The sequence below is a fragment of the Lepidochelys kempii genome, chromosome 1 (assembly GCF_965140285.1).
Source record: "Lepidochelys kempii isolate rLepKem1 chromosome 1, rLepKem1.hap1, whole genome shotgun sequence".
NCBI lineage: Eukaryota > Metazoa > Chordata > Testudines > Cheloniidae > Lepidochelys > Lepidochelys kempii.
Genome location: NC_136380.1, coordinates 332,659,977 through 332,683,906, shown reverse-complemented (window position 1 = coordinate 332,683,906; position 23,930 = coordinate 332,659,977). Strand labels below are relative to the sequence as shown.

Sequence of the window (23,930 nt, the reverse complement as noted above, 5' to 3'; positions counted from 1 at the left end):
ATGCTATATCCTTAATTGTAATGTGCAAACACCATACCTGTCAATGGGGACTCAATCTTCAGATCACCACCACTAAAACCAGAGGCTTCTGTGAGCAACAGGCGCACTCTTAGTTGTGAAAAAAGAGGAAGCTGGTGTAGTCACTGCATCTAACTACTAGAAGGAGACTCTCATAAAATTCTATACTCTAGGTTGGTATATTATACATGGATAAAGGAGCAGTAGAGAAAAACCTTTTTTTGTGGGGTGTCACCAAATTCCTGTGAGGTTGTAGGAATCTTTTTGGTTTGGGTCTGCTTGGATTTTGCACCCCTGAATTTTGCTTTGATTTCAGGTACAAGTGAACCATTAAAACTAGAAATTCCTGATCTGGGGTTGAAACACTTTATAGCCAATGAGTTTTATAATGTTTACACCAAATATAACAACTTGGCAGGTTTGCTCAGAATTCCACTCAAACTCTGGGTTTGTACTAGCATCAGGTGTTTTGTCCTGTTTGGGAGTTGGGTGTGTGTGTGTGTGTGTGTTAAATTTTTGCACATCTTTAGTATTTACCCATTATATATGTGCTCTGTTAGCACCTGGATAAAATGAGGTGTGTCTATAAACTGGCACTCTGAATTTCTTTACTTCTTTGGTTTAAATCAAACCTGTTGTGTCAGAAAAATCAGTTTTTGGTGTTTTTAATTTTGAATTTACCATACCATAAGAAAATAGAAATGGTTTCAGCATCCCAGCAAAATATGTAAAATCAATGGTCAAAATCTCCTCTTATTTACTTACCCTGAGTGCAACACAAGTGGGTTAAATAGAGGTGTTCAGGATGTAAGGACAGAATTAAACTCCTAGGGCTTGATGCCGAGTTATGCAAAGGTGACTTTACATGATTGGCATTCTCTTTAAGGCCCCATACACTTATAGAGTGGTAGGAAACAGCTTTAGTGAGCATTTTGAAGCATATAAAATGGCAAGTATCTGTTGTGCCTAGTATTTATGTTCAGTCAAACCAATTAAAATTTCTTTGGGCAGGAAAACATTTTTTTGATAATGTATGTCAACTGTACTTGTTTTTGAATGTAAAAGAGATGTTCAGGCAATATAGGACAGCGTTTGTACCACACCTAGCACAGTGGTGTCCAAGAGCATATCTGTGGCTCATAGGTGCTACCGCAATACACGATAGATCACCACATACAAGACCAAATTTCAAAGAGGTCACAAAATGACCTCCACTCGAGCAGGCAAAACTTTTCCATACAAACAATTTGCATGTATATATTTGAGCAATGTCACATGAGTGCTAGAAGTTATCAAGTGCTAGGATCTCCCATCTATCATGAGTGATAGCACTAAAAAATAAAAGCATGTGCATAATACACAAATGGAAACCTGGTTTAAAAATTGCCTTGTTATGTATATCTATTCCGTGATGTGCTTATTTTTGCCAAGAGTGTTTTGTTTTTTGTGGGCCATATATAGCAATTGATCTTGATTTGCAGCTCCCGTTGTGTGATGATAGGTTTCGGGATGGGCCAGCTGGGTTTGGATAAAATAAGAAGCAACCTAAAACTTGACTCACACCTTTTCCAAGGAGTAAAAGTTTCAAGGAACTTTCAACCTTTTTTCCCCATTTTTTTTTAATTTTATTGCATTTTTTCTATGCCTCTGAACTTCCTACTTCTGTTCGACTGGTAAGGTCTGTACCAAAGGCCATTGAAACTCCAGTCAGAGTTTTTCTGCTTATTTCAGCTTTGGATCTGGTCTTAGAAGTAAAGGACTGAATATCCATTTTCATAAAATCACGGAAACGTAGGTCTGGAAAGGACTTCAGGAAGTCATCAAGTCCAGCCCCCTGCATTGTGGCAATGTCAAGTGAACTTAGACTATCCCTGACAGGTGTTTGTCCAGCCTCTTATTAAACACCTCCAGTGATGGGGATTCCACAACATCCCTTGGAAGCCTATTCCAGAGCTCAATTATCATTATAGTTAGAACATTTTTCTTAATATCTAACCTAAATCTCTCTTGCTGCAGATTAAGCCCATTACTTCTTGTCCTACCTTCAGTCCTCTTCAGACTTGAAGAAAAATTGATCAATATCCTCTTAAACAGCCTTAACATATTTGAAGACTGTTATCAGATCCCCTCCACCCACAGTAATCTTTTCTGATGACTAAACTTCCTCAGTTTTTTTAACTTTCCCACATAGGTCTGGTTTTCTAAACTTTTTATCATTTTTGTTTCTCTCCTCTGGACTCTCTCCAGTTTGTCCACATCTTTCCTTAAGCATAGTGCCCAGAATTGGACTCAGTAACTCCAGCTGAGACCTCACCAGTGCCAAGTAGAACAGTACAGACCTCAGCTGGGCACTACACTTTAGTGGACAAATTGGAGAGAGTCATAACATTTGCTACCCAAATTTGAAGTTTCAAGAGACTTTGATGTTCTGGATAAAGTTGTGATAAGTATCCAAATGTTTGTGTGCGTTATTGCATCATCTGAATCTTTTCAGGGTCACCCATTTCTAGGAGTCGCATGTATGGACTGAAGGCAGCATCTGGCCCTCAGCACTTAGAAATATGGAGCAAAAAAAGAAATTAAGCCAACATTCTTGGCTTTAATGTTCTTTATTACTTCTTTTTCAGTTTAACAATAACGCTCAGAACGTCAGTTGCTTTAATCATCTTGTCCAAGCTAATGTGAGGAACAAGAAGAAGCTGAAAGAGGCAGTCTACAAAATCTCAGCTAAAGGAATCACTGACTACAAGAAAGGCTTTAGCTATGCTTTTGAACAGTTGCTAAATGTAAGTATTACAAAGTTTTCCCTCTGTGCTGTTATACTATTGATCTGTGATAATAGAACTTTAATGTCCAGATGGTCACTTTGAATGCTCCACAAGTCGTAAACAGTGTGATATATTTTATGATGCAATTACTTAGCAAGCAAATGTATCCCATCAGCATGCTTTCCCTTAGTAGAGCTCCACTCAGCTTGATTTGTTAAGATTTGTGAAGGGGAAACTGGTTTGTCACTGTGATGTACTGTTTTTGTTTCACTTTGGGCTTCTTTTTTCAATGGGCTTTTCTCCCACTTGCCACATGGCTTCAGTACTGGCTGCATTGCTGCCAGTTTTCAAAGAAGAAAGTATGTTATTACATCTCAGATTAATATTTCAATTAAACCCTGGTTTAGAGTGTCCCTCAGTCATGTTTAATGCATCCACCTTTCCTGATTTAATTTATTTTATACCTAGTGCATGCTTATCTGATTGCAAAGAAGTATTAGCTGGCAAAGGGATATTAGGTAGTGGAAAGAGACTGTTCCAAACTATTTAAAACATGGAAGGGAGAAAGAAATCAATCTCACCTGGGGGGAAATGCATTGGCTCCATCTTTTGGTTCTGTTACCTATTCCCATATTGCACCCACACAGTGTCTGTCTAATTAGTAGTGTAGTGAAATAATATTCCCAACTTGTTTTGTTTTAGTTTTGTTTAGAGCTGTATGTTCCTCAGAGCAGAGACACTCTGTGGGTTATGTTTGATAGGGAACAGAGTATATTCTTAGCACTTAACAAATAATCACTAGGAAGTAGTAATAGAAGTTCTAATTTGAAAGTAATGAATACAGCAAAGTCATAAGATGCACTTGTTCTTAAAGCTAAATGCAAAGGTAAAGAGAAATAAAATACTAGAAGAAGATGGGTCGATGGTTGTTATTGGAAGAACATGTATTAGTTGTTGCTGAGATTATGGGTATTTTGAGGCCCACAGAATGTTCTGTAAGCATGTGAATGATGGATGGATGTGGTGGACATGTATATTTGGGGAATTTAAGAGATTAGTGAGGTTAACGAATTGCAGTTGTCCACTCCAAATTCTGGCAGATACAACTGACTGGAGAAATAAAGAGCTGTTGATGGAGTCGGCTATAGACTCTAGAGACAAGCATATAAAATTACATGGGATCAGATAATGAAGATTTATAAAGATAACATGATTATGAATATGGTTATTTTTATTTTATGTTCATGATTTCAAACAGGTCAACTTAGTAATAAGTTCCAAGGATGCTAAATATTTTAAAAGGTCAAGGTCTTATTATAATTACGTAGGCTGTGGATGACAACCACTTGAACTCACTTTCACGCTTAAACAAGTGTTGCCTTCTTTGTGCCTAAAGGAAAATTCCTTTCTAGAAATATTGCTGGATGGAAATAAATATTTTAATATAATCTTTTAAATAAATTAAGGCACGCCATTAGTAACACTGATGTGCTGATTTGTGAGTCGGTGTTATCTACTGTTCTTCTACATTATATTTGCAAAGGAATCTTTACTCAATGTTCTTTAGATTTGGTGGTACAATTAATTTTTACCCTATTGTAATGAATACTATAGAAGGAATTTTTCTGTAAATCACTTTGTGGTCTATTGTGATTCCAAGTAGGAGGTTTTTGCATTGCTTCACTTTTTTCTTCCCCAATTACATGAAAACTCATTGTGCAAGATGCATTCATAGAGTTTCATGCATCAAGCTATATTCCAGAAATAAAGGTAAGGGAACTCAATTTTTAAGGGTGTGATAATTATTTCAAAGTAAAGCAATTTTATCCACAAAATGAACATAGTAGCACCTGCATTAAAGAAAAGAAAAAAAAAGATGGCTACCTATTTGCTTGCTTAGTTGAAGTTTAAAAATATAAAATAAAATAAAGAATGGAAGACAGTTAGCATCCTAAGAGGGGGGTCAGAAAGGTTTTTTTTTTAAAATAGAGAGACATCCTGTCATTATGTAGCATCAAGAAAATCATTCAGGTTTCTGATGTATTTTAGCACATTTTCATCTTCATCTGAGACACAATATTTCGTCTTGTCAGAGGGTAGTATGAATTCTTTAATAGACGAATCTCTGACAAGATGAATCAAATCCTACAGTGAAAATGCAGAAAAGGTGTAAATTAAACTCACGTGTAAGTTAATGATTTTTAACTTAGTTATAAGTCTCTAACATGGTGGGTGGCCAAACCATCACAATGGGCTGGACTGTGAATTTTACAACCAGCCCAGGCCGTGTAAGGGAATCTGTGCCTTCCCTGCTGGCTCCTTGGGGTAGGAGAGGGAATGGAAATATGGAAGGGAATCCATAAAAGATTCCCCCACCCCTTGTGCAGGCCCATACTTTTGTGAGAGTGGAGCCTCCCACTCAGAGATTGGGGGGAGGGACAGCAGAAATGAAATAGCACCCCTTACACGTATTCAGTCAGACACAAGGTGTGCACATCTGCACACGGGCAGAGGAGAGTCTTCTTTTTCCCTATGCTGCTGGGAGGTTAAGTGGGCTGTGCTTAGGGTTGCCAGGCATCCGGTTTTCAACCGGAATGCCCAGTCGAAAAGGAACTCTGGCGGCTCTTTATGTGCGGTCAGCGGTGCAGTGGGGGCCCAGGGCTAAGGCAGGCTCCCTAACTGCCCTGGCTCCGTGCTGTTCCTGGAAATGGACGCCAGTCTCTGTGGCCCCTAGGTGCTGGGGCAGCCAGGAACTGGGAGGCTCCGCAAACTGCCTCCACACAGAGTACCGGCTCTGCAGCTCCCATTGGCTGGGAACCACGACCAATGGGAGCTGCAGGGGGTGGCACCTCTGGGCACGAAGGCAGCGCGCAGAACTGCCTGGCCGCCCATGCACCTAGAGGCCATGGGGACCTGGCAGCCGCTTCCTTGGAGCTGCATCCCCAGCCCCTCACACACCCCAGCCCAGCCCCCCCTCCTGTACCCCAAACCCCTCATCCCCGGCCCTAGCCCAGAGCCCATACCCCCTCCCGCACCCCAAACCCCTGCCCCAACCCAGTGAAAGTGAGTGAGGGTAGGGAAGAGTGAGCGACGAAGGGAGTGCGGATGGAGTGAGCGGGGGTGGGGCCTCAGAGAAGGGGAGGACATGAGTGGGGCCTCAGAGAAGAAGCAGGGGTGTTCGGTTTTGTGTGATTAGAAAGTTGGCGACCCTAGCTGTGCTGTAATATAGATTGATGTAATTGACAGGTAAGGAATGTTGCATAAACCTGCTCACTAACACAGGGTTCATGAAGATAAACCCAGAAGGAACAGGAAAGAGGGGAAAAGCTCCTCTTGTAGTTGCTTAGACTACCCCGCAAAGGGACTCTAGGGAAACAGGGAAAGTATGCTAGTACAGAATAACGCTACATCACAATGCAGGAGACTGTTAATACATAGCAAATATATATTATATTTTGCAATATTGGCTATCTAGATATAGATATGAAAAATATATCACCAATATTGCAAAATGTATAATTAAATATAAAATAGACCATTTAGTTATTTAAACTAAACAGGATGTACGGATAATATGATTCTTGTATTTATAGCAATAGATTGGATAAAGTGTGCAATTAATGATATATTCTGGAGAAAATTCTTCTCTAAGTAGCAATGGTGTTAATGCAGAGTAAACGCCATTTATCGCAGTGTGAAGAGAGATCCTGTCCCAACACACATGAACCCATTATTATATAAACACAAATCTGTTATAAAATATCATGCTTTAGTATGGCTATGGTATGAAGCATACATTTTCAATATATATATAGTATTTAAATAATATACACAGGCACCAGTTTCATACCACTTCTTTACTTTAGGAGACAGTAGGCTGTCCTGCAGTCACTGTGCGGGACACTTATTTTTACTGGCAGAACCCCCTTTTCCCTCATCCTTTCAGCAAGAGAGTGAAGTTAGACCTCCTTTGCCCTAGTGAAAGAGCCAACGCTGTACATCAAGATGCATATGTGACAAACTACAGCAACCACCCAATTCCAATATAATCACCATCCTCCCTTCCCGCTCCTTCTCCCCTTAGTTTCAACCACTCCTTACAGCCTGATCTGGGCAAGATTTCTGTTAATGAGATTGCATGTGACAATGGCAGGGGACCATTTTTTAATCTACATTTGTATATTGTTGGGTCTCCAGTCCTGATTGGCTCATAAAAATGTAAGTTTCCATTACATCTATCAATTCTATCTAAGCACCATAATACATGTGCTAATAGTCCCACAGTAAGCTCTTTTGGGGTAGGAACAGTAAAGTACTTTGCACTCTTATGATGTTATATAGATGCACACTAGATGTCTAACTTAAACCACCAAGTAAGTCAGTACAAAGTTCGGCCCAGTAGAACAAAGACCAAATCTGTTTTACCTTACTCATGTAGGTTGTCCTTTTAAATCAATGGAACACCTTGTGAGAGTAAGGTGACCAGGATTTGGGCCTCCAGTCAATTATTTGTGTGGTGCCCTTATGAATTTATTTTGGAATGTATTAAATCATTAAGCAGGTAGGTGTTTTTCAATATTTATAAAGTACCTGTTCTAGTTTTATTACTTTTTTAACATAAAAAAGCAGCAGCCCAAAGCAATGTATTGTATATTGTATTTTACAAGCAAAATTGATCCTCCATTTTCTATTTCCAAATCAAACTTACAGTGGTGACAGGAGCGATATTAATGCAATGATTTCAAATTTCTTTATTCATCATTACTGGTAAGAAAATTCATAAGGCTCAGTTCTGTCCTTCATTAGACAGAGGCCCCTCTTGAAAACTGAGCTTCTGATGTCAAAAGGTCCATACAGAATTAGATTTAGTAAAAATGCAGTAATAGCAAATAAAGAATTTTGATTTGTTAATGCCAGAATTTGCTGAGAGTACTATAGAATTATATAATTAAGTAGCTGCACTAGTGAGGACCAGATCATTACATTATGGTCTCTCCTCTGTTAGGGACATTGCACAGCTTCAGCACCCCAGGAGCATACCGCTGGATGACAGAGGGCCAGAATTTCTCCTCACTTCTCCCTTGTTTTCATTGTAGAAAAAGTTATGTCACCTTTTTTCATGAGCAGCTTGCTTCTCCCTGTTGCTCTGCCAGCTCCATTGACTAGTGAATTAGGGATCTGAACCAGGGCTCCTCCTAATCCCATCGCCTCCCAGCCTGCTTGCTTACAGAGAGGAATCTGGGATGCGCAGCACCTCCCCTCCACTGGTGTTGCAATTGAACAGGAGACTCAGAGGAGCAAGGGTTTTCTTGTTCCCCCAAGTACCCAGGTAACCTTGGTGAAAACCTACCCCACTTTGTGTAAGCCGGCAAAACGTGTGCTCTGGTGTAAAAAAAAAAAAGTCAGCAGATATAAAAGAGGAAAACTGAGCTGATTCTGAAGAAATGTAACAAAAAATAAAACAAAACATGGTCCTGAGTTTGTAAGACTTAAATGTAAGGGTAAGTTCACTGGGAGCTGAGTGGTAATTTACCTTAGATTTTTGGTTTGTTAAGGACTAATTTAGTGGCCAGAGAGTTTGACTGGCTCAGCACTTGAGACACTCATTGGACTCCCATGAGTTGAAGCATCAATGGCCACTTCAAATTTCCAGAGCGCGGAAGGAAGGAGGGAGTCACGTCAAATAAACCTGAAGGGTAGAGTGAAAATGCCCTCTTTTTTGAACTGCGTAGCAAGATATCCACTGCCTGAGTCACATTCAGGCATCCAGCGAAGAGAATTTGGGATCATGGTTTGATCTGCATGTTTTGTTTTAACAAATATACAATTTACTTCCACCCCAAACAACCCCATTCATGCAGCTCCCTTATGCTTCTTTGGGTGGAACATACCTGATTACCACAATGTTGCTTTTGGTCAGATCTGAGGTGTACCATAATTTGGCTCTTAAAGAGTGAAGGAAGGCTCTGTCAGTAGTGATGCACTAATAATACTAATATCTTGGTGACAAAAAGCAGGATATAGACTTAGAAATACTAGAGTTGGAGGCAGACTTATTGAGTGAAATCCTAGCTCCATTGAGGTCAGCAGGAGCTTTGCCATTCTCCATTGCTGGGTCCTAGAACCCAGCCTCTGGCCCAAGCCTGAAGGTCTACACTCCTGTTTTATAGCCCCTCAGCCCAAGACCCACGAGCCCCAGTCAGCTGACCAGGGACAGCCAGGGAGGCCATTTTATTGCAGTGTAAACATACCCAGTGAGGTCAGGTTTTAACGCATTAGTACTTAAGTAATGTGCTTTCTTCTGCACAAGGCATAAAAAAAGAGGCATCCCTTGCCCTTCAGAGCTGAACTATGTTTCTGGGAACTATATTACACTTCTGCATTTTTTGTGAGAGCCAGAACTAAAAGGATACTTCTCTTTGAATCTCTTACAGCACAGTGTCTCTAGAGCTAACTGCAATAAGATCATTATGTTGTTTACTGATGGTGGTGAAGAAAGAGCACAAGAGATTTTCCACAAATACAACAAAGACAAAAACGTAAGTGGCTTTTGTATGAAGGTATGACGATGCCTAATGGGGACAGTTAGGTGGTTTCTGGAAGAAAAAGCTTGTGTTTTATAAGTGTTCAAAACAACTGATATCTTTGAGATGCAAGTATTGAATAATACACCATCAGAAATTTTACCAGTGAAAATATGATGGAATTATTAAATAATATTTTGCATTTCTACACTGCCTACCACCCATGGATCTCAAAGCCTTTACTCCTGGGGGAAATTCTGCCCCAACACATTAAAAATTCTGCACCAAAAAAATTAAAAACCCTCCACGTTCACTCCTACAAAGTATTTTAAAATTCTGCAAAATTCTGCATGTTTTATTTGTCAAAATAACACATTATAAGCACACCAGTTTCAATTATTTTTGTCATTTATTTCAAAATATCTATCAACAAGTTTGTGACAATACAAACAAAAAAGATTCAGGAAATGGTTTTTTTTGACAAATAGTTCCCTTACTAGGCATAGTCATACAGAACTTTGAGTAATAATTAATTTAAACTACAATAAAAAAACGTATTTCCCATACCCCTCAGAAGCCGTGCACAGGCTTAGGGAAACCCAGGGTAACAGAGGAGCTGTGGGATAGGGAAGTAATTGCTGGGAAGGAACCTGGGAGTGAACCTGGAGGATGTTGGGTGTGGGTGGGAGAAGACTGGAACAGGGTTTTTTTTGGGGGGAAGGCAACTGTTGGGGAGCCTCCCCCATGCAGACCCTGGCTGATCCCTAGTCTCTCCCAATCAGTCAGACACATCTGCCCTTGTCTCCGTGTGTCCCTGCACCCCCACTCAGCCATCCCCACCTCCCAGTGTCCCTCCACCTCCACTCCCATTCAGAGCCTGTGCCAGACTGTCCTCCCACTAGCCCTTCTGAATTCCAGTCTGTGTGACCCCCCAAGCAGCCCCAGGTGCCCACTCTGTGTCTGTTTCCCCCCCACTTCCATATCCTGTGCCTCCTTACCTGGCCCCGGAGGCAGGGCACTGTGAGATGCGCAGCCTCTGTTCTCTCCCTATCGACTGCTGACTGCTATGGCCAGTGAGTGGTGAGCCTGCTGCCTCTGCTCTGGTGCCACAGCAGGCCGTGGTGGGCAAAAGGCACAACTGCAGAGCCTCTCCAGCAAAATGTATTTTCTGCTGAGAAAAAAGATCTGCAGGATACATGAATTCTGTGCATGCGCAGTGGCACAGAATTCTCCCAGGAGTACTTTTTGTAAACCATAATGCATTAAGCTTTCTTGTAACCACAGTGCTGTAGCTATTATCCCTGTACTACAAATGAAGAACGTGAGATACAGGAAAATTTAGTGACTTGCTGAAGGCTGCACAAGTCACCTCTGTGCATGTGGGGAGAGCCACACTTGCACACTCTTTCCCCTTTTTCCCCACTGGCATTCCTGTGTTAAGCAGTGAGCCATTTGTTTTCCTGACTGTATGTAATACCCATACAAAACAGATGAAAAGTTAAGGGAGTTTTGTACATGAACATTTATTTACCTAAAGCTTTCTGGATCACAGGTTTGCAGGGCTGTAGCTCTGGCTAATAGTTCCTAATAATGCCATTTCACCACTCTTCTCTGTTTTGTTTATCTCTGTTGATATGTACACCTCCACAGCTGATATTTTCTTTGTAATAGCAATTAATATTTTTTAATCTAGCAGACATAGACCTAAGTAGATAGGATAGCTAGAAACTGAAGTTACATACATTCAGACTAGAAATAAGGTGAATATTTTTAACAGTAAAAAAACTGGAACAGGTTACCTAGGGATGTGGTAGATTCTCTGTTACCTGAACTCTTTAAATCAAGATTACACGTCTTTCTAAAAGATGTGCTATAGTTCAACCAGAACTTATGGACACAATGCAGAAATCACTGTCTCAGATTCTATGAGTCATGTTATTCAGGTCATGCTGACTCCTCACCCAATATATTTCAATATAAGTTTCTTCATAATTAAGATAATTAACTCTCCCAATGTCCCCTGATGGGTCTGTAGTCAGTATAGTGCAAGTAGCTGGGAATCAGGGCCCCAGCTCAGCAAGATGCTTGCTATCTTTAGCACATGAGCACATGTACAGTCCCTTTGGCTATTCATGTGCTCAAAGTTGGGCATGTACCTTGCTGAACTGGGGCCCAGGAACCCAGGGCTCCGTTTCAGTCTCTGACCATGACTCACTGTGTGACCCTGAAAAAGTTCCTTCACTTGTTTTCGGCCTAGCTCCCGATCTGCAGTATAAATATAAAGCCTCCCTTACAGTGGTGTTACGAGCTTTAGTTAATCTTTGTGTAGTACTTTAAGACTTTTGAATGAAAGACAGTCCATAAGTACGAAGTATTTTTAAAAACTGGTAATTAACAATAAGCTACGTTGCACTTACAGCTGGAGTTGTAGTCACTCAATTCTAAGGCATACTGACTATGCAGCCTTCTCATGGAAATTTCATGCTATCCTATCTCTTTTCTGTGTCTGATAGCATTTATTATAACACAACGAAACCAAAGGAAAAGTTACTAGATAACATTGTGTGAAAAGCATGAATAAGCGTGATTCATTTCTTAGTGTTTTCCATTTGCAATTGTGTTTTAGGATTGGAAATAGGGTAAAATGTCCAGTCCTAAGACAGGTACAGTTTTATAATGCTAAGAAATGAATCACACACTATCCTGCATTGTGTCCAACTACTCAACTTTAAGAAAGACAACAAATTCCTCAGCCATGCATGGGAAATGAAATGTGTGGGTATTGTCCATCACACAATTTGTTACTGCATACTAAATAAGATTTGTGGATGATAATGGCCACTTTGTTGAAACATATGTCACAATTAAGCACATTTTCTGATATTAATTGTAATGCAAGTGACTCATATCTGATTAATTTTATAAATCTGCTGATTTAAGTTTCAGTAAATGCCAACATTCCTTTTCCTTATCTAATAATGTACTAGCAAAAATGTCTGTATTCTTGCTTTACTCCAAAGTAATTTTGAAAGTACAGGGAGCACAGTTTTTGATATTTGCCTTGTAAAAAGCACAAGGTTCATTCAAGAAAAAAGAAAATGCTTCTTCAATCAAGTAAACATCTTCACATTCTTGAAGGTGAATTAGTGGTTGCAAAATATAATTAAAGACATTTAAAAATATATTACAGCAAAAGATAGAATGAGGGTAATCAGTGATTTGTATTGGCAAATTCATCTATGTGAAATCATAATACAAATAACCATGTTATTGTAGCAAGGTTCTGGTGTTTCTCAAAGTAATATCTTAATGCAAAAGTTATTAGTAGTAATTCAAGGGCTCATGGTCTATCTGATGTCAAGGATAAGCATTATTTCTGGAATGCTAAATGTGTATATGTATCTTTGTCTCTCTTTCTCAACATCTATAATTAAAGTTTAGACTGGCAGAAGATAAAAGTAAAGCCACTGGCACATGCATTCCAAGATTAGAAAATTAATATTTTGTCTTGCAAAGAAATCGCCACGGAGAATTATGTAGTCTTTTAAAGACTATATAGTAAGCTGTGTTCATGCAAGAAATGATAAAACTCCTCACTGGTTATGATTATGGTCCAGATTCTAGTATTTTTACTCCAATCTACTTATGCCACAAGTAGTCATTGAACTTAATAGGGACTAAGTTTCAGACAGAGATTCTATTCAAGATGACAGGTTTCAGCCGTGTTAGTCTGTATCAGCAAAAATAACGAGGCGTCCTTGTGGCACCTTACAGACTAACAAATTTATTTGGGCATAAGCTTTCGTGGGTTAGAACCCACTTCATCAGATGCATGAAGTGAAAATACAGGAGCTGGTATAAATACATGAAAGGATGTGGGTTGCTTTACCAAAAGTGAGGTCAGTCTAACGAGATAAATCAATTAACAGCAGGATACCAAGGGAGGAAAAATAACTTTTGAAGTGGTAAGAGAGTGGCCCATTACAGACAGTTGACAAGAAGGTGTGAGTAACAGTTGGGAGAAATTAGTGTTGGGGAAATTAAGTTTAGGTTTTGTAGTGACCCAACCACTCCCAATCTCTATTCAGGCCTAAGCTGATGGTATCCAGTTTGCAAATTAATTCCAGTTCTGCAGCTTCACATTGGAGTATGTTTTTGAAGGTTTTATGTTGATAACATTCAAAATCCAGTCGGAGAACACTTCAGTCTCTCTGGTCACTCAATAACTGACCTAAGAGTGGCAATTCTTCAACAAAAAAACTTCAGAAACAGACTCCACCATTATTCAAGATGTTAGGTTATCAGAATCTGCTTCTATGTATTTTTCAGTAATAGCATTACAGAATAAGAAAATGCAGCTGAGCCATGTCATGCACACAAGACAGAACCAAGTAGTGGTATATTTTCTTGAATGATGTGCATTCATGTTTGAGCATTTCTCCCTATGCTTAGCAAAAGGGTTGTAAAAGAAAAATCTTTATGTTGTTCACTATTGTAGCATAGTACAGTGAATCACTGTTACCTTGGAGATGTAACTTTTTTGGCTGCCAGTCTGAGATTGTGGAATGAACTCCCTGAGGAAGTAGGGGCCATCACAAACCTCTCCTCTTTCTACTCCAAATGCAAGGCACGTTTCTTCAACCTTGTCTTCTCTAACATAAATATACATTTAAAAAAAACAAAACCCCAAGACACTACACTATGCACAATTCTCTCCCTGGGGAGAGGAGAGAGAACAAACAGACGATAGATTTTAATCACGTTGCTTAATGCACTACTGGAAGATGCTCAGATACTATATTAATGACTGCAATATAAGAATGCCTATATGAAGAGAATATAATTAGTTATAATGTCATATATACCTTATGGTGGAAGACTTATTGCCTGTGTATTGTACAAAAAATGCCATCTTCCCCTTTACTCAAATCAGATCTCGTTACTCCATATTGTTGCTTCCTTTCCAAGCTGAACTCACTTTAGTTCTCAGAGTATTTCCTTCTTGGTGTCAATCGCTTTGTCATTCTTTGGCATGTAAGGGAGCTAAGCACCTTTTTGCCAATCACACAACATGGCATATTTACACTTCTTTGAATTGTTTAGTTGTTACTGGAGCTTGACTTTAGCTCAGCCTTCAAGCTGACAAGTCAAAGAAAACAATAAACAGTTTTAGAAAACAAAAATAGCAACCCTTGAAAATAGAGGTAGGAAAAATGTCCCATTAAATGACTGATTTTCATCAGACATGCCAAACTCACGAAAAACACACAGAAATTGGGCTTGTTTTTGGCTTAATTGGCTTGTGAGTTGCTTGTTGGCTAGTTTTTGGCTTGTAGCTTGTTGCTTCATTATTATTTTTTTTTATAGACTCCCAGCAAGCAGGGGCAAGGGGCAAGCAGAGGCAAGGGGGGGAGAGAGTCAAGGGTGCACAGGGGGCGGCCAACCACAGTCCCAGACTGCACGCCGGGGGATCTAGTCACATAAATAGTTGGGGTTCTTAGGGATTGGCTTGTTTTGGCCTTGTTTTGAAATGGGATTTGCTTGATTTTTGGCTTATTGTGAAAGTTGGGGTGCTTATTTACTTGTGTGAAAGTTGGCAACTGTGATTTTCATCTGTTTATGCTGGCATATGGCTATATTTCAAGTCACTTTCTGTCTCTTTAAATCACTTAGTGTGTGAATGCAGAGATTGTTATAAAACCAACTTAACCATTAATATTTTGAGGGGACACATTCTAACTTTTTTGTTCTGTGTTTGCACGATGGGTCCTGGGCTATGCCAAAGGTGTTACTGCACTAAAAGTAATAGTAATGCCTTTGAAATTTAAATTATTCATTGAGTCTTGCTTTATCATGCCCTGACACTTCTATAAACCTATACGTAGTGTAGCAGAATACAACTTCACAGGGTGCTATTTAACAATTGACATGTTTACCTTTACTGTGGCATTCACAGTGCTCGTATTAAACACGGGAAATACCACATGCGCAGTGGTAAATTACAGGAATGAAAGTGGTAAACGTTCATTTTGAGTGTGCAGCCAGACTACAGATAAGTTCCCTGGAGACAGCAGTATATTTAGATACAATGGCCAAGCGAAGCAAAGCCCTTAACTGGATTGCATTTCTCTGATACCATTACTGCAGGAGGGAACCCTTGGGGACTACTGTTCAGAACCAGTTAGCAGTAATTATCACACAAATTACAAGCCATCATAACTAAAGGAAGAGCTATTTTCCATAAGCTTAGACAGCAGCATACATCTTTTAAAGAGAATTCTGAAAACCACAGCCCTGACTACTTGCGGCTATTCATGATAGGGTGCTAGCCGCAGTGTGTTGGCCAAATTCCAGTCTGTACATATTCTGTTTTCTGTAATTACCCGTGTAGTTGGAATTAGATTTGGCATTTTTCCACTTTAAGACTTGATTTCTTAGTGTAATTTAACAGCTGTCAAATTCTGCCCCAGAGATGGCTGCATTTCAGTAGTAGGTGGAGATTCTTGTGTGTGTGTTTTACATGCATGTGATGGGACTAAAGGGGCGTAATATAATGTTAACTGAATGAAACTAAGGAAGATTTAGATTGAATGGGTCAGACCCTGGGCTATGTCTGAACTAAGCTTGGCATAGTCTAAGGAGGGACAAAGGTTTTAAGCTAACTTTACGCTTCCTGCATGCTAAGCTAGTGTCTGGACTACTCTACTATACATCAATTTTTACCTACTCCTAAGGTGACCCAGAAAATAGGGATTACCATGACACTTTGTCTTGGCCTAGGCCATGCCCTCTACTCTGGGAACTATAATAGGGGTGGTGGTGTAGAAGGTACTGGGCAGGAGGAATCCTCCACTGGCCAGCTAGCCTGGCTTTACTGCCACTTTGTACTGGGTACTAGCACAGTGCAACTGTAAGGGACCAGAGCATAGGTGTCCTGGCCTAGGGGTCACAGCTGGGCTATGGTCCACGTCGGGGACAGTAGTCGATGAACACGAGTCAGAGGAATCACTACAGTCAGGGTCAAATTCATGCTGGAGTCATAGACCAGAGATAGTACCAGGCTAGACTCGAGAGGCAGGAATCCAGCTCAGAGTTAGGCTGGAGTCAGAGACCAGCGGTGGTACCAGGCAGGAACCAGGGGCAGGGTCAAACTGGGATCAGAGACCAGAGATCAGGAGATGAGATCTGGAGTCGTAGCAGGCCAAAGTCTTTGTTGTTGACCAGACAACTCCCTGGGGCACTCTCCAGGGTCAGAGAGCCTCAGGGTACTGTCAATCTGGGTCCCTTGGGTACTTCCTGTGGCACCTTCTCCACAGTCCTCCCTGGCTGGGGCTCTTCATAGCGTCTCAGTGGCACTGTGGGAACGTCAGCCATCCTAGGTTCTACAGAGTCTGATTCTAGTTCCCGCATCTTTACAGCAACCTAGCTAGGCCAATTTCTAGAATACCTTTCTAACTATGAGATCAATTGAACTGTAGAATGGTTTGCCGAGAGAATTGGTAGAAGACCTCTCTTTGGAGACATTTAGAAACAAAAGTACTAGAGGGAGCAATCCTATAATGGCCAGGGAAGAAGATCTAGTAGGTCACTTTCATTTCTAATCTCCACGAACCAGCTAATCACATGCAGCTACTTCACTTTCCTCTAGTGACACAGTAACTATACAAATAATGGCATCTTCTCAGGGCACTGTACTGGTCACAGCTACTTATTTGAAATATATTCCATTAGTCCCTTGTGATATGAGGCCATGCCCCAGTGTTATCTGTTAATAATATTGTGATGACATTCAGACACTTTAAAAAATTGAAATGAATCAGTTTTTTGGAGAAACTGATAAATAAAAACACTGCATCAGAAGAAACATTTTTTGTATGTTTTAATTATAGAGCATAGATATTCTGATATTCTATTGTGCCCTGCATCTCAAAGTATTTCAGAACATGGATGAATTGCACAGTACAGATTCACAACAGCCCTGTTGTTTACGTAACTATACTATCCCCCTTTAAAAAAATATGAACAAACTAAGGTTACAGTCCTGGAATGAGCACTATGTTGGCCAAATCTTGCACCTGGGCAGAGCCCATTGTAGAGTTTAGGATTAAGCACAGAGAGAGATTAAATGACTTGCCTCAGGTCACAAAGCAAATATTTGCCAATGCTGGGAATAGAACCCAGATCTCCTAATTCCATTCACTCTAAAAACTTTTCTTCCTCCCTTGATATTTTATTTCTGTGTTTAATGGAACATGCAACTTAAAAACTGAACCTTCCCTCCAATTTCCTTCCCTTTGTTAATATTATTAATAGGCTGCACCTTGATTATGTAGATTATGTATGAATTATTTACTATTCACCATTTATGCCATTTGTCAGTTTTCAGCTAGATGGAATATTGCTTATGTCACACTTGAGCACACAGAACTGATTAATGAAATTTCAAATTTTTTGAGTGGTAACCCAAGTTGTCTTTTGGCTCCTATTAGTTGCCCTAGTTCTACTTGTCCTCATATAATTCTCTCACTCTTTTATCCAGAACTTCCTGAGGTGGTCTTTTCCTCTCAGTTTAGTTAGGTCTGTCTCCCAGAAGATACAGAGGTTTAAAATGAAAGCAGATAAGGGAAATGCTTCTCTTTTGATGATGCAAAACAACCAGGTTTTATCAGGTCTCTCTCTCTCATGCCAAAGCTTCAAGCATTGGCCTTTGAGATGACAATAACCTTCAGTCTCTTCCTAGCTTCATCTTCAGCTGTCGTTGGCCAAAGACCTTTAACTCCTTGTGACACTACAACAGTCTTACCATCAAAGACGTGGCTTGCCCCTTATTCCTCTTAGCCTTCTACTACTAAGAAGGAAAAGAAATACTGTTGGTGTAAGGAGAGCTGCTTTATGTCAACTGATTATCAGCTCAGTAAAGTCTTTTCCAGCCAGAGTGTGGTGAAAGTATTGTTCTCATCCTTCATAGCCATGGCCAGAAGGGACCACTGTGATCTAGCCTGATCTCCTGTGTAATACATGCCATAGAATGGTGTTTCCCAAACTTGGGACACCGCTTGTTCAGGGAAAGCCCCTGGCGGGCCGGGCTGGTTTGTTTACGTGCCACATCTGCAGATTCGGCCGATCGCGGCTCCCACTGGCGGCGGTTCGCTGTGCCCGGCCACAGTGGCTGAGGGAAGCAGCGGCCAGTACGTCTCCTCAGCCCACGCTGCTTCCCACAGCCCCCATTGGCTGGCCAGTGGGAGCCGCGATCGGCTGAACCTGCAGAAGCGTCAGGTAAACAAACTGGCCCAGCTCGCCAGGGGCTTTCCCTGAACAAGCGGCATCCCAAGTTTGGGAAACGCTGCCCTAGAATGTCCCCAAATTATTCCTAGAGCATATTATTTAGAAACCATCCAATATTGATTTAAAAATTGTCAGTGATGGAGAAAACACTGCAACCTTTGGCAAGATGTTCCAATAGTTAATTACACTCACTATTAAATATTGACACTTTACTTCCAATCTGAATTTGTACAGCTTCAATTTCCAGTCATTGGATCATGTTATACCATTCATTGCTAGATGGAAGAGCCCATTACTACATATCTGTTCCCCATGTAGATACTTATAGACTGTAATAAAGTCACCCCTTAACCTTCTCTTTGTCAAGTTAAATAGATTAAGCTCCTTAAGATTATCGTTCTAAGGCATGTTTTCCAAACCTTTAACCATTCTTGTGGCTCTTCTCTGAATCATCTCCATTTTATCAACATCCTTCTTAAATTGTGGGCACCAGAACTGGACACCGTATTCCAGTAGCAGTTGCACTAGTGCCAAATACAGAGGTGAAAGAGCCCCTCTACTCCTATTGGAGATTCACCTCTTTACACATCTGAGGATCACATTAGCTCTTTTGGCCACAACATCACACTGGGAACTCATGTTTAGCTGATTCTTCACCACCCCTCCCCCATATCTTCTTATCAATCACTGGGTCCCAGGATAAAGTCCCCCATTCTGCAAGTATGGCCAGCATTCTTTGTTCCTAGGTCTATACATGTATATAGTTGACCATATGAAAACACACATTGTTTGTGCCCAGTTTACCAAGCAATCCAGATTGCTCTGAATTAGTGACTTGTCCTCTTCAATATTTACCCTTACCCCAATTTTTTTGTCATCTGTAAACTGTTTCAGGGTTGATTTTTATGTTTTCTTCCAGATCATTGACAAAAACATTAAATAGAGTGGGGCCAACAACTGATCCCCATAGGTCCACACTGGAAACACCACCTCTCTATGATAATTCCCTGTTTACAAATACCTATCTGTTAGCCATTTAACCAATTTTTAACCCATGTAATGTGTGCCATGTTAATTTTATATTGTTCTAGTTTTTTAGTCAAAATGTCACATGGTGCCAAGTCAAATGCCTTACAGAAGTCTAAGTATATTACATCAACACTATTTCTTTATCAGTCAGACATGTAAACTCATCAAAAATAGATATCAAGTTAGGATCTATTTTCCATAAACACATGTTGATTTGCATTAATTACATTACAGTGTGTAATGCATTGTGCTCACCACTATGGCGCCTACTGCTGGTTGCTCCAGGAATTAGCTCTGTCCGTCAGCAGGGCACCCTCCTCTTGTGGTGTCTCACTCTCCGTTGCTGCTTCTCCACCAGTCCTTTGGCTGGCCACTTCCTTTGGTTGCCAGTGGGGCAGAGTGGGGGTGGCCCAGGCCCGCCTGCTACTCTGGGCCCCAATCCAGAGACCCTATAGCTGGCAGCTGCTCACTGCCTCCCCCTCTGCCATTACCTGCTTTCCCTGGGCCATTTCCCCATAGCCCAGGACCTACTCAGCCCCTGTATCAAGGCCACAGTCTGGGAGCCAGCTAGGTTGAAGCTCCACTTGTTCCCCTGACCCTGTCCAGCACTGCTGTGTCCTAGGTTCTTCTCTCTACAGGCAGCCAGATCTTCTCCCTCAAGATCCCAGGAGAGACTGAGCTACTCTCTGCCCTGCCGCCCTTCTCATAAGGCCCAGCCTGGCCTTGATTGGCTGCTTCTAAGCTTCCTCTGATTGGCTGGATTCTGCACAGCCACTTCAAGGGCTGCTATTAACCTTTTGTCAGCCAGTGGTGGCAGCTGCCCCAACACCCTGCTTCAATTCTTTATTAATCGAATCCCGTATCAGCCACTCCATTATCTTGCCTGGGATTGATGTCATGCTGACAGGCCTATAATTACCTGGCTCATCCCAGTTACCCTTTTAAAAAATTGGCACAACATGAGCTTTCTTCCAGTCTTCTAGAACTTTCCAGTGCTTCAAGATTTATTGCAAATCAACATTAATGTCCAATGAGCTCCTCTGCCAGCTTTTTTAAATCTCTTGGATGCAAGTTATCTAGGCATGCTGATTTAAAAATGTCTAACATTCTTATCTTCTGTTTTGCATCCTCCTGAGATACTTGTGGAATGGAAAGAGAGTTATCATTACTGTATGATGAGATTATATCATTTGTTTTTTCCCCCAATAGAGAACAAAAATATTTACTGAATGCTTCTGCCTTTTCTGCATTATTATTGATAATTCTACCATTTCCATCTAGTAATGTATCAATACCATTGTTCCTAATATATTTTACAACTCCTTATTGTCCTTAATACTGCTTGCCATAGATTTCTTCTTGTGTCCCTTCGCTTCCCTTATCAATTTTCTAGAATTTCGAACTTCTGATTTGTATTGATTATGATCAACAAATATAATATACTTTCCAAAGCTCTGATTGTCCAAGATACTGTGCATGGGGGTGTCCCCATTGGCTTTAGTGGGGCTCCGCACAGGAGCCTACCATCACGGAACAGCTTAAAGCAGTGCTACTCAAAGTAGTGGTCCGTGGACCGCTGCCGGTCCGCAAGCCATTGGCTGCCGGTCTGCGCGCACATTGGGGAAAAAAATTGCCTGTCCCCTACGTCAGATAGCTTGAGAAGCACTGGCTTAGAGGATCCATCCCTTAAACAGGCTACTACCGAGGGAGCAATTTGAAGGGATCGCTTGGGGACAGGGGCGGCTCCAGCCTTGTCCTGATGGTGGGGCAGAGATGGGCTAGATAGAAAATTGCAGGGGCTGCGCTATACATCTTGTGGGCAGGTACAATATGCACTTAAACATGTATTTTATCTATGTTGTCCTCAAAAGGAGAATAAAAATATATACGGACAAATCAGTTTTAAACTTCATGTGTGGCAGCTCACTGGTCCAGCATTTATTCACAGAAAATGAATAGGAAAAAAAACCTAAGTCAATAAATAAGTAAATAAACTAATACTACTAATAATAACAATATTCAAACTTCTGGGGGAAAATTGCTCATTAAATAATACTAGTAGCTAATTACTTTAAATCGGAGATTATGTATTAAAATTAGCCATTTGCAAGCAGCAAAGTAGGCTACTTGGAAGAGTTGGAGACTCGGAGCCAGAGCACAACAACTCAAACCACCGTCGTTCTGGAGCAGGGGGCCTCAGTGCTGGAGCAGGTTAACTGAATAGAAGTGCGGTAGGCGGTGTTACCTGGACACCTTCTGCTCTGTCCTCCATCCTTAGCAGCAGCTGGAGGGGGCAGTGGGTGGAAAGGGGGAGGCCCGCTGGGGCTGTGGGGCTCCTGAGCCCCAGCCAGTTTGAACACCGAAGTCTGCGCAGCAGGCACAGGGCAGGGAGCTGCCCGCTGGGGCTGGGGCCTCGGCAGGGAGGAAGCCGGGGTGCGATTTCAGATGGTTTTAAGTAAGAAGCAACTTTTTTTGCAGCTAATTACTTAGAAATTAGTTGAGGGAAGCACTGTATCTATTTCCTATGTAAAGAAAGAAAACACATGTATATATATATACACACAGACACACCAGGTAAAACCATATTTTAAATGTATATGTAAATGTAGAACAATCAGGAGATAATACAGCAAGATATTCCCAATCCCAAATTGTGAGAGATCAGTTTTGGAGCTTTAACGCAGATCTCAGAAACACAACTTTGATCCTTTCTACACTATCTTTAGTAGAGTTAAAAATAAATAAAATCTGCTTACTTTCTGTAACATACACATTCTGGGTTACTGTCATGATCTACTCTATCTTAGTCAATTGTTTTTCATGCCACTAAAAACATATTTACTTCATTTTAACATATGTGGTTAAGATGTTTCTTCTCTTTTATTAATAATGGGAATTTATTTTTCTAATTATTTTGGCAATTATGTTTATTGATCACAGTCATGTATGTGACTCACTAACATTTGACTCCATCGTTACTATTAGTATCAGACTTGGAACCACATTTATTTTTGTACAAATTTGAAGTCATTTTACAGATATAATTAATAATACAATTTGAAACTAAGCGAGCTTCATCTGCACAGTATCTAAAGTTATGTGTTTAGCTTTTTTTTTTTAATCTGGCACTGCTAAAGTGAGTACAAGCTAAATTTACATTCTAGAAGATTACTATTATTTGATTGTACCATTTTAAATAATTAATGACAAAGCACAATATGGTGATAAAAGTAATAATGATACTTAATCCAGCCAGGACAGCTTAGGCATTTTAGAACTCAATACTCAAAGAATTAAATTTAAGCATAAGAGGGAAATAGAAGTATGAAATGCATAGACGAGTCAAAAAACCAATATAAAAGTACTGTAATCCTTACTGAACTTTGAAAGAATAAAATCACAGAGAATATATGTGCATTGTGCATTTCGACAGGAAGTAGCAAGAGAGAGTGAGCGAGTGTTGGTGGGAGTGTGTGTGTGACTGTGTCCCTGAGTGTGTCAGTGCACTGTCTCTTTAAGACGAGTACTGAAGAGCCTGAACCCTTGTTCAGTACAGCAGCAGCCTCAGGGGCACCAGCACAGACAGACTCCCTGCCCCCCCCCCCAGCCCAGCTCAGCGGAATCCCACTTGGGCATGGCCACCTCTAGCATTGGGTGAGCTTCCCCAGTGCCCCTCCAGCCATGGACACCCCACCCCACCCCTGTGCTGCCTCTGCTTGGGGATTTACCATAGTATAATATCCCCTTTTCGGATGTTTCTTTCAGAGTCCTCTTGAGTTAAGCACTCCATTTACAAGGTCAGCGCCACTTACAAACCAAATCTAGTATTACTTGTTTTAGAGAGGTTACCTTTCTAATGTTTTTAACTCTTCAGCATTTTCTAATAAGACGTGCCTACCGTCTTAGTTTTTTCAAGGTTGTTTTAGGTACTGTGAATTCTTTTAATCAAAAGTGCCCTACTGAGTTCCATCAAAACCCAGAGGCTGTCCTCCCAACCTTGTGCCCTTCTCAAACCACTGAAGCTGAGAAATGCTCAGAAATGTAGGACCAAGTATCAAAGGTCATGAAGCTCTGCTTAAAAGGTAACAAGATTTTTGAGATGACTACAGCTTTTCCTTTATTTTGAAGAGACAGGGAGAGAGAATAAGGCCCATGTAAATGTTATTGAAATGGATGAAAATGAACATCAGCCCTGCTTAATGCTTAGGACAAGCCTGTTCAAAAATTGTCCCTCACTGTTAATTTCTTATCGTTTGCATGTTATCTATAAAATTGATTCAGTTTATTTAAGACTGAGACTTTTTTC

At 40.7% G+C, this 23,930-nt stretch overlaps 1 protein-coding gene across 3 annotated transcripts in view; it reads left to right on the top strand.

Annotated features, from left to right (window-relative positions):
* Positions 1 to 23,930, top strand: part of CACNA2D1 (calcium voltage-gated channel auxiliary subunit alpha2delta 1) — a 683,749-nt gene that overhangs the window by 549,779 nt on the left and 110,040 nt on the right. For all 3 annotated transcript variants that reach the window (XM_073328631.2, XM_073328632.2, XM_073328633.2), the window contains exons 11-12: positions 2,646 to 2,804; positions 9,221 to 9,325. In XM_073328631.2, coding sequence (XP_073184732.1) covers positions 2,646 to 2,804; positions 9,221 to 9,325 — 264 coding nt within the window. The remainder of the gene's footprint in view (positions 1 to 2,645; positions 2,805 to 9,220; positions 9,326 to 23,930) is intronic.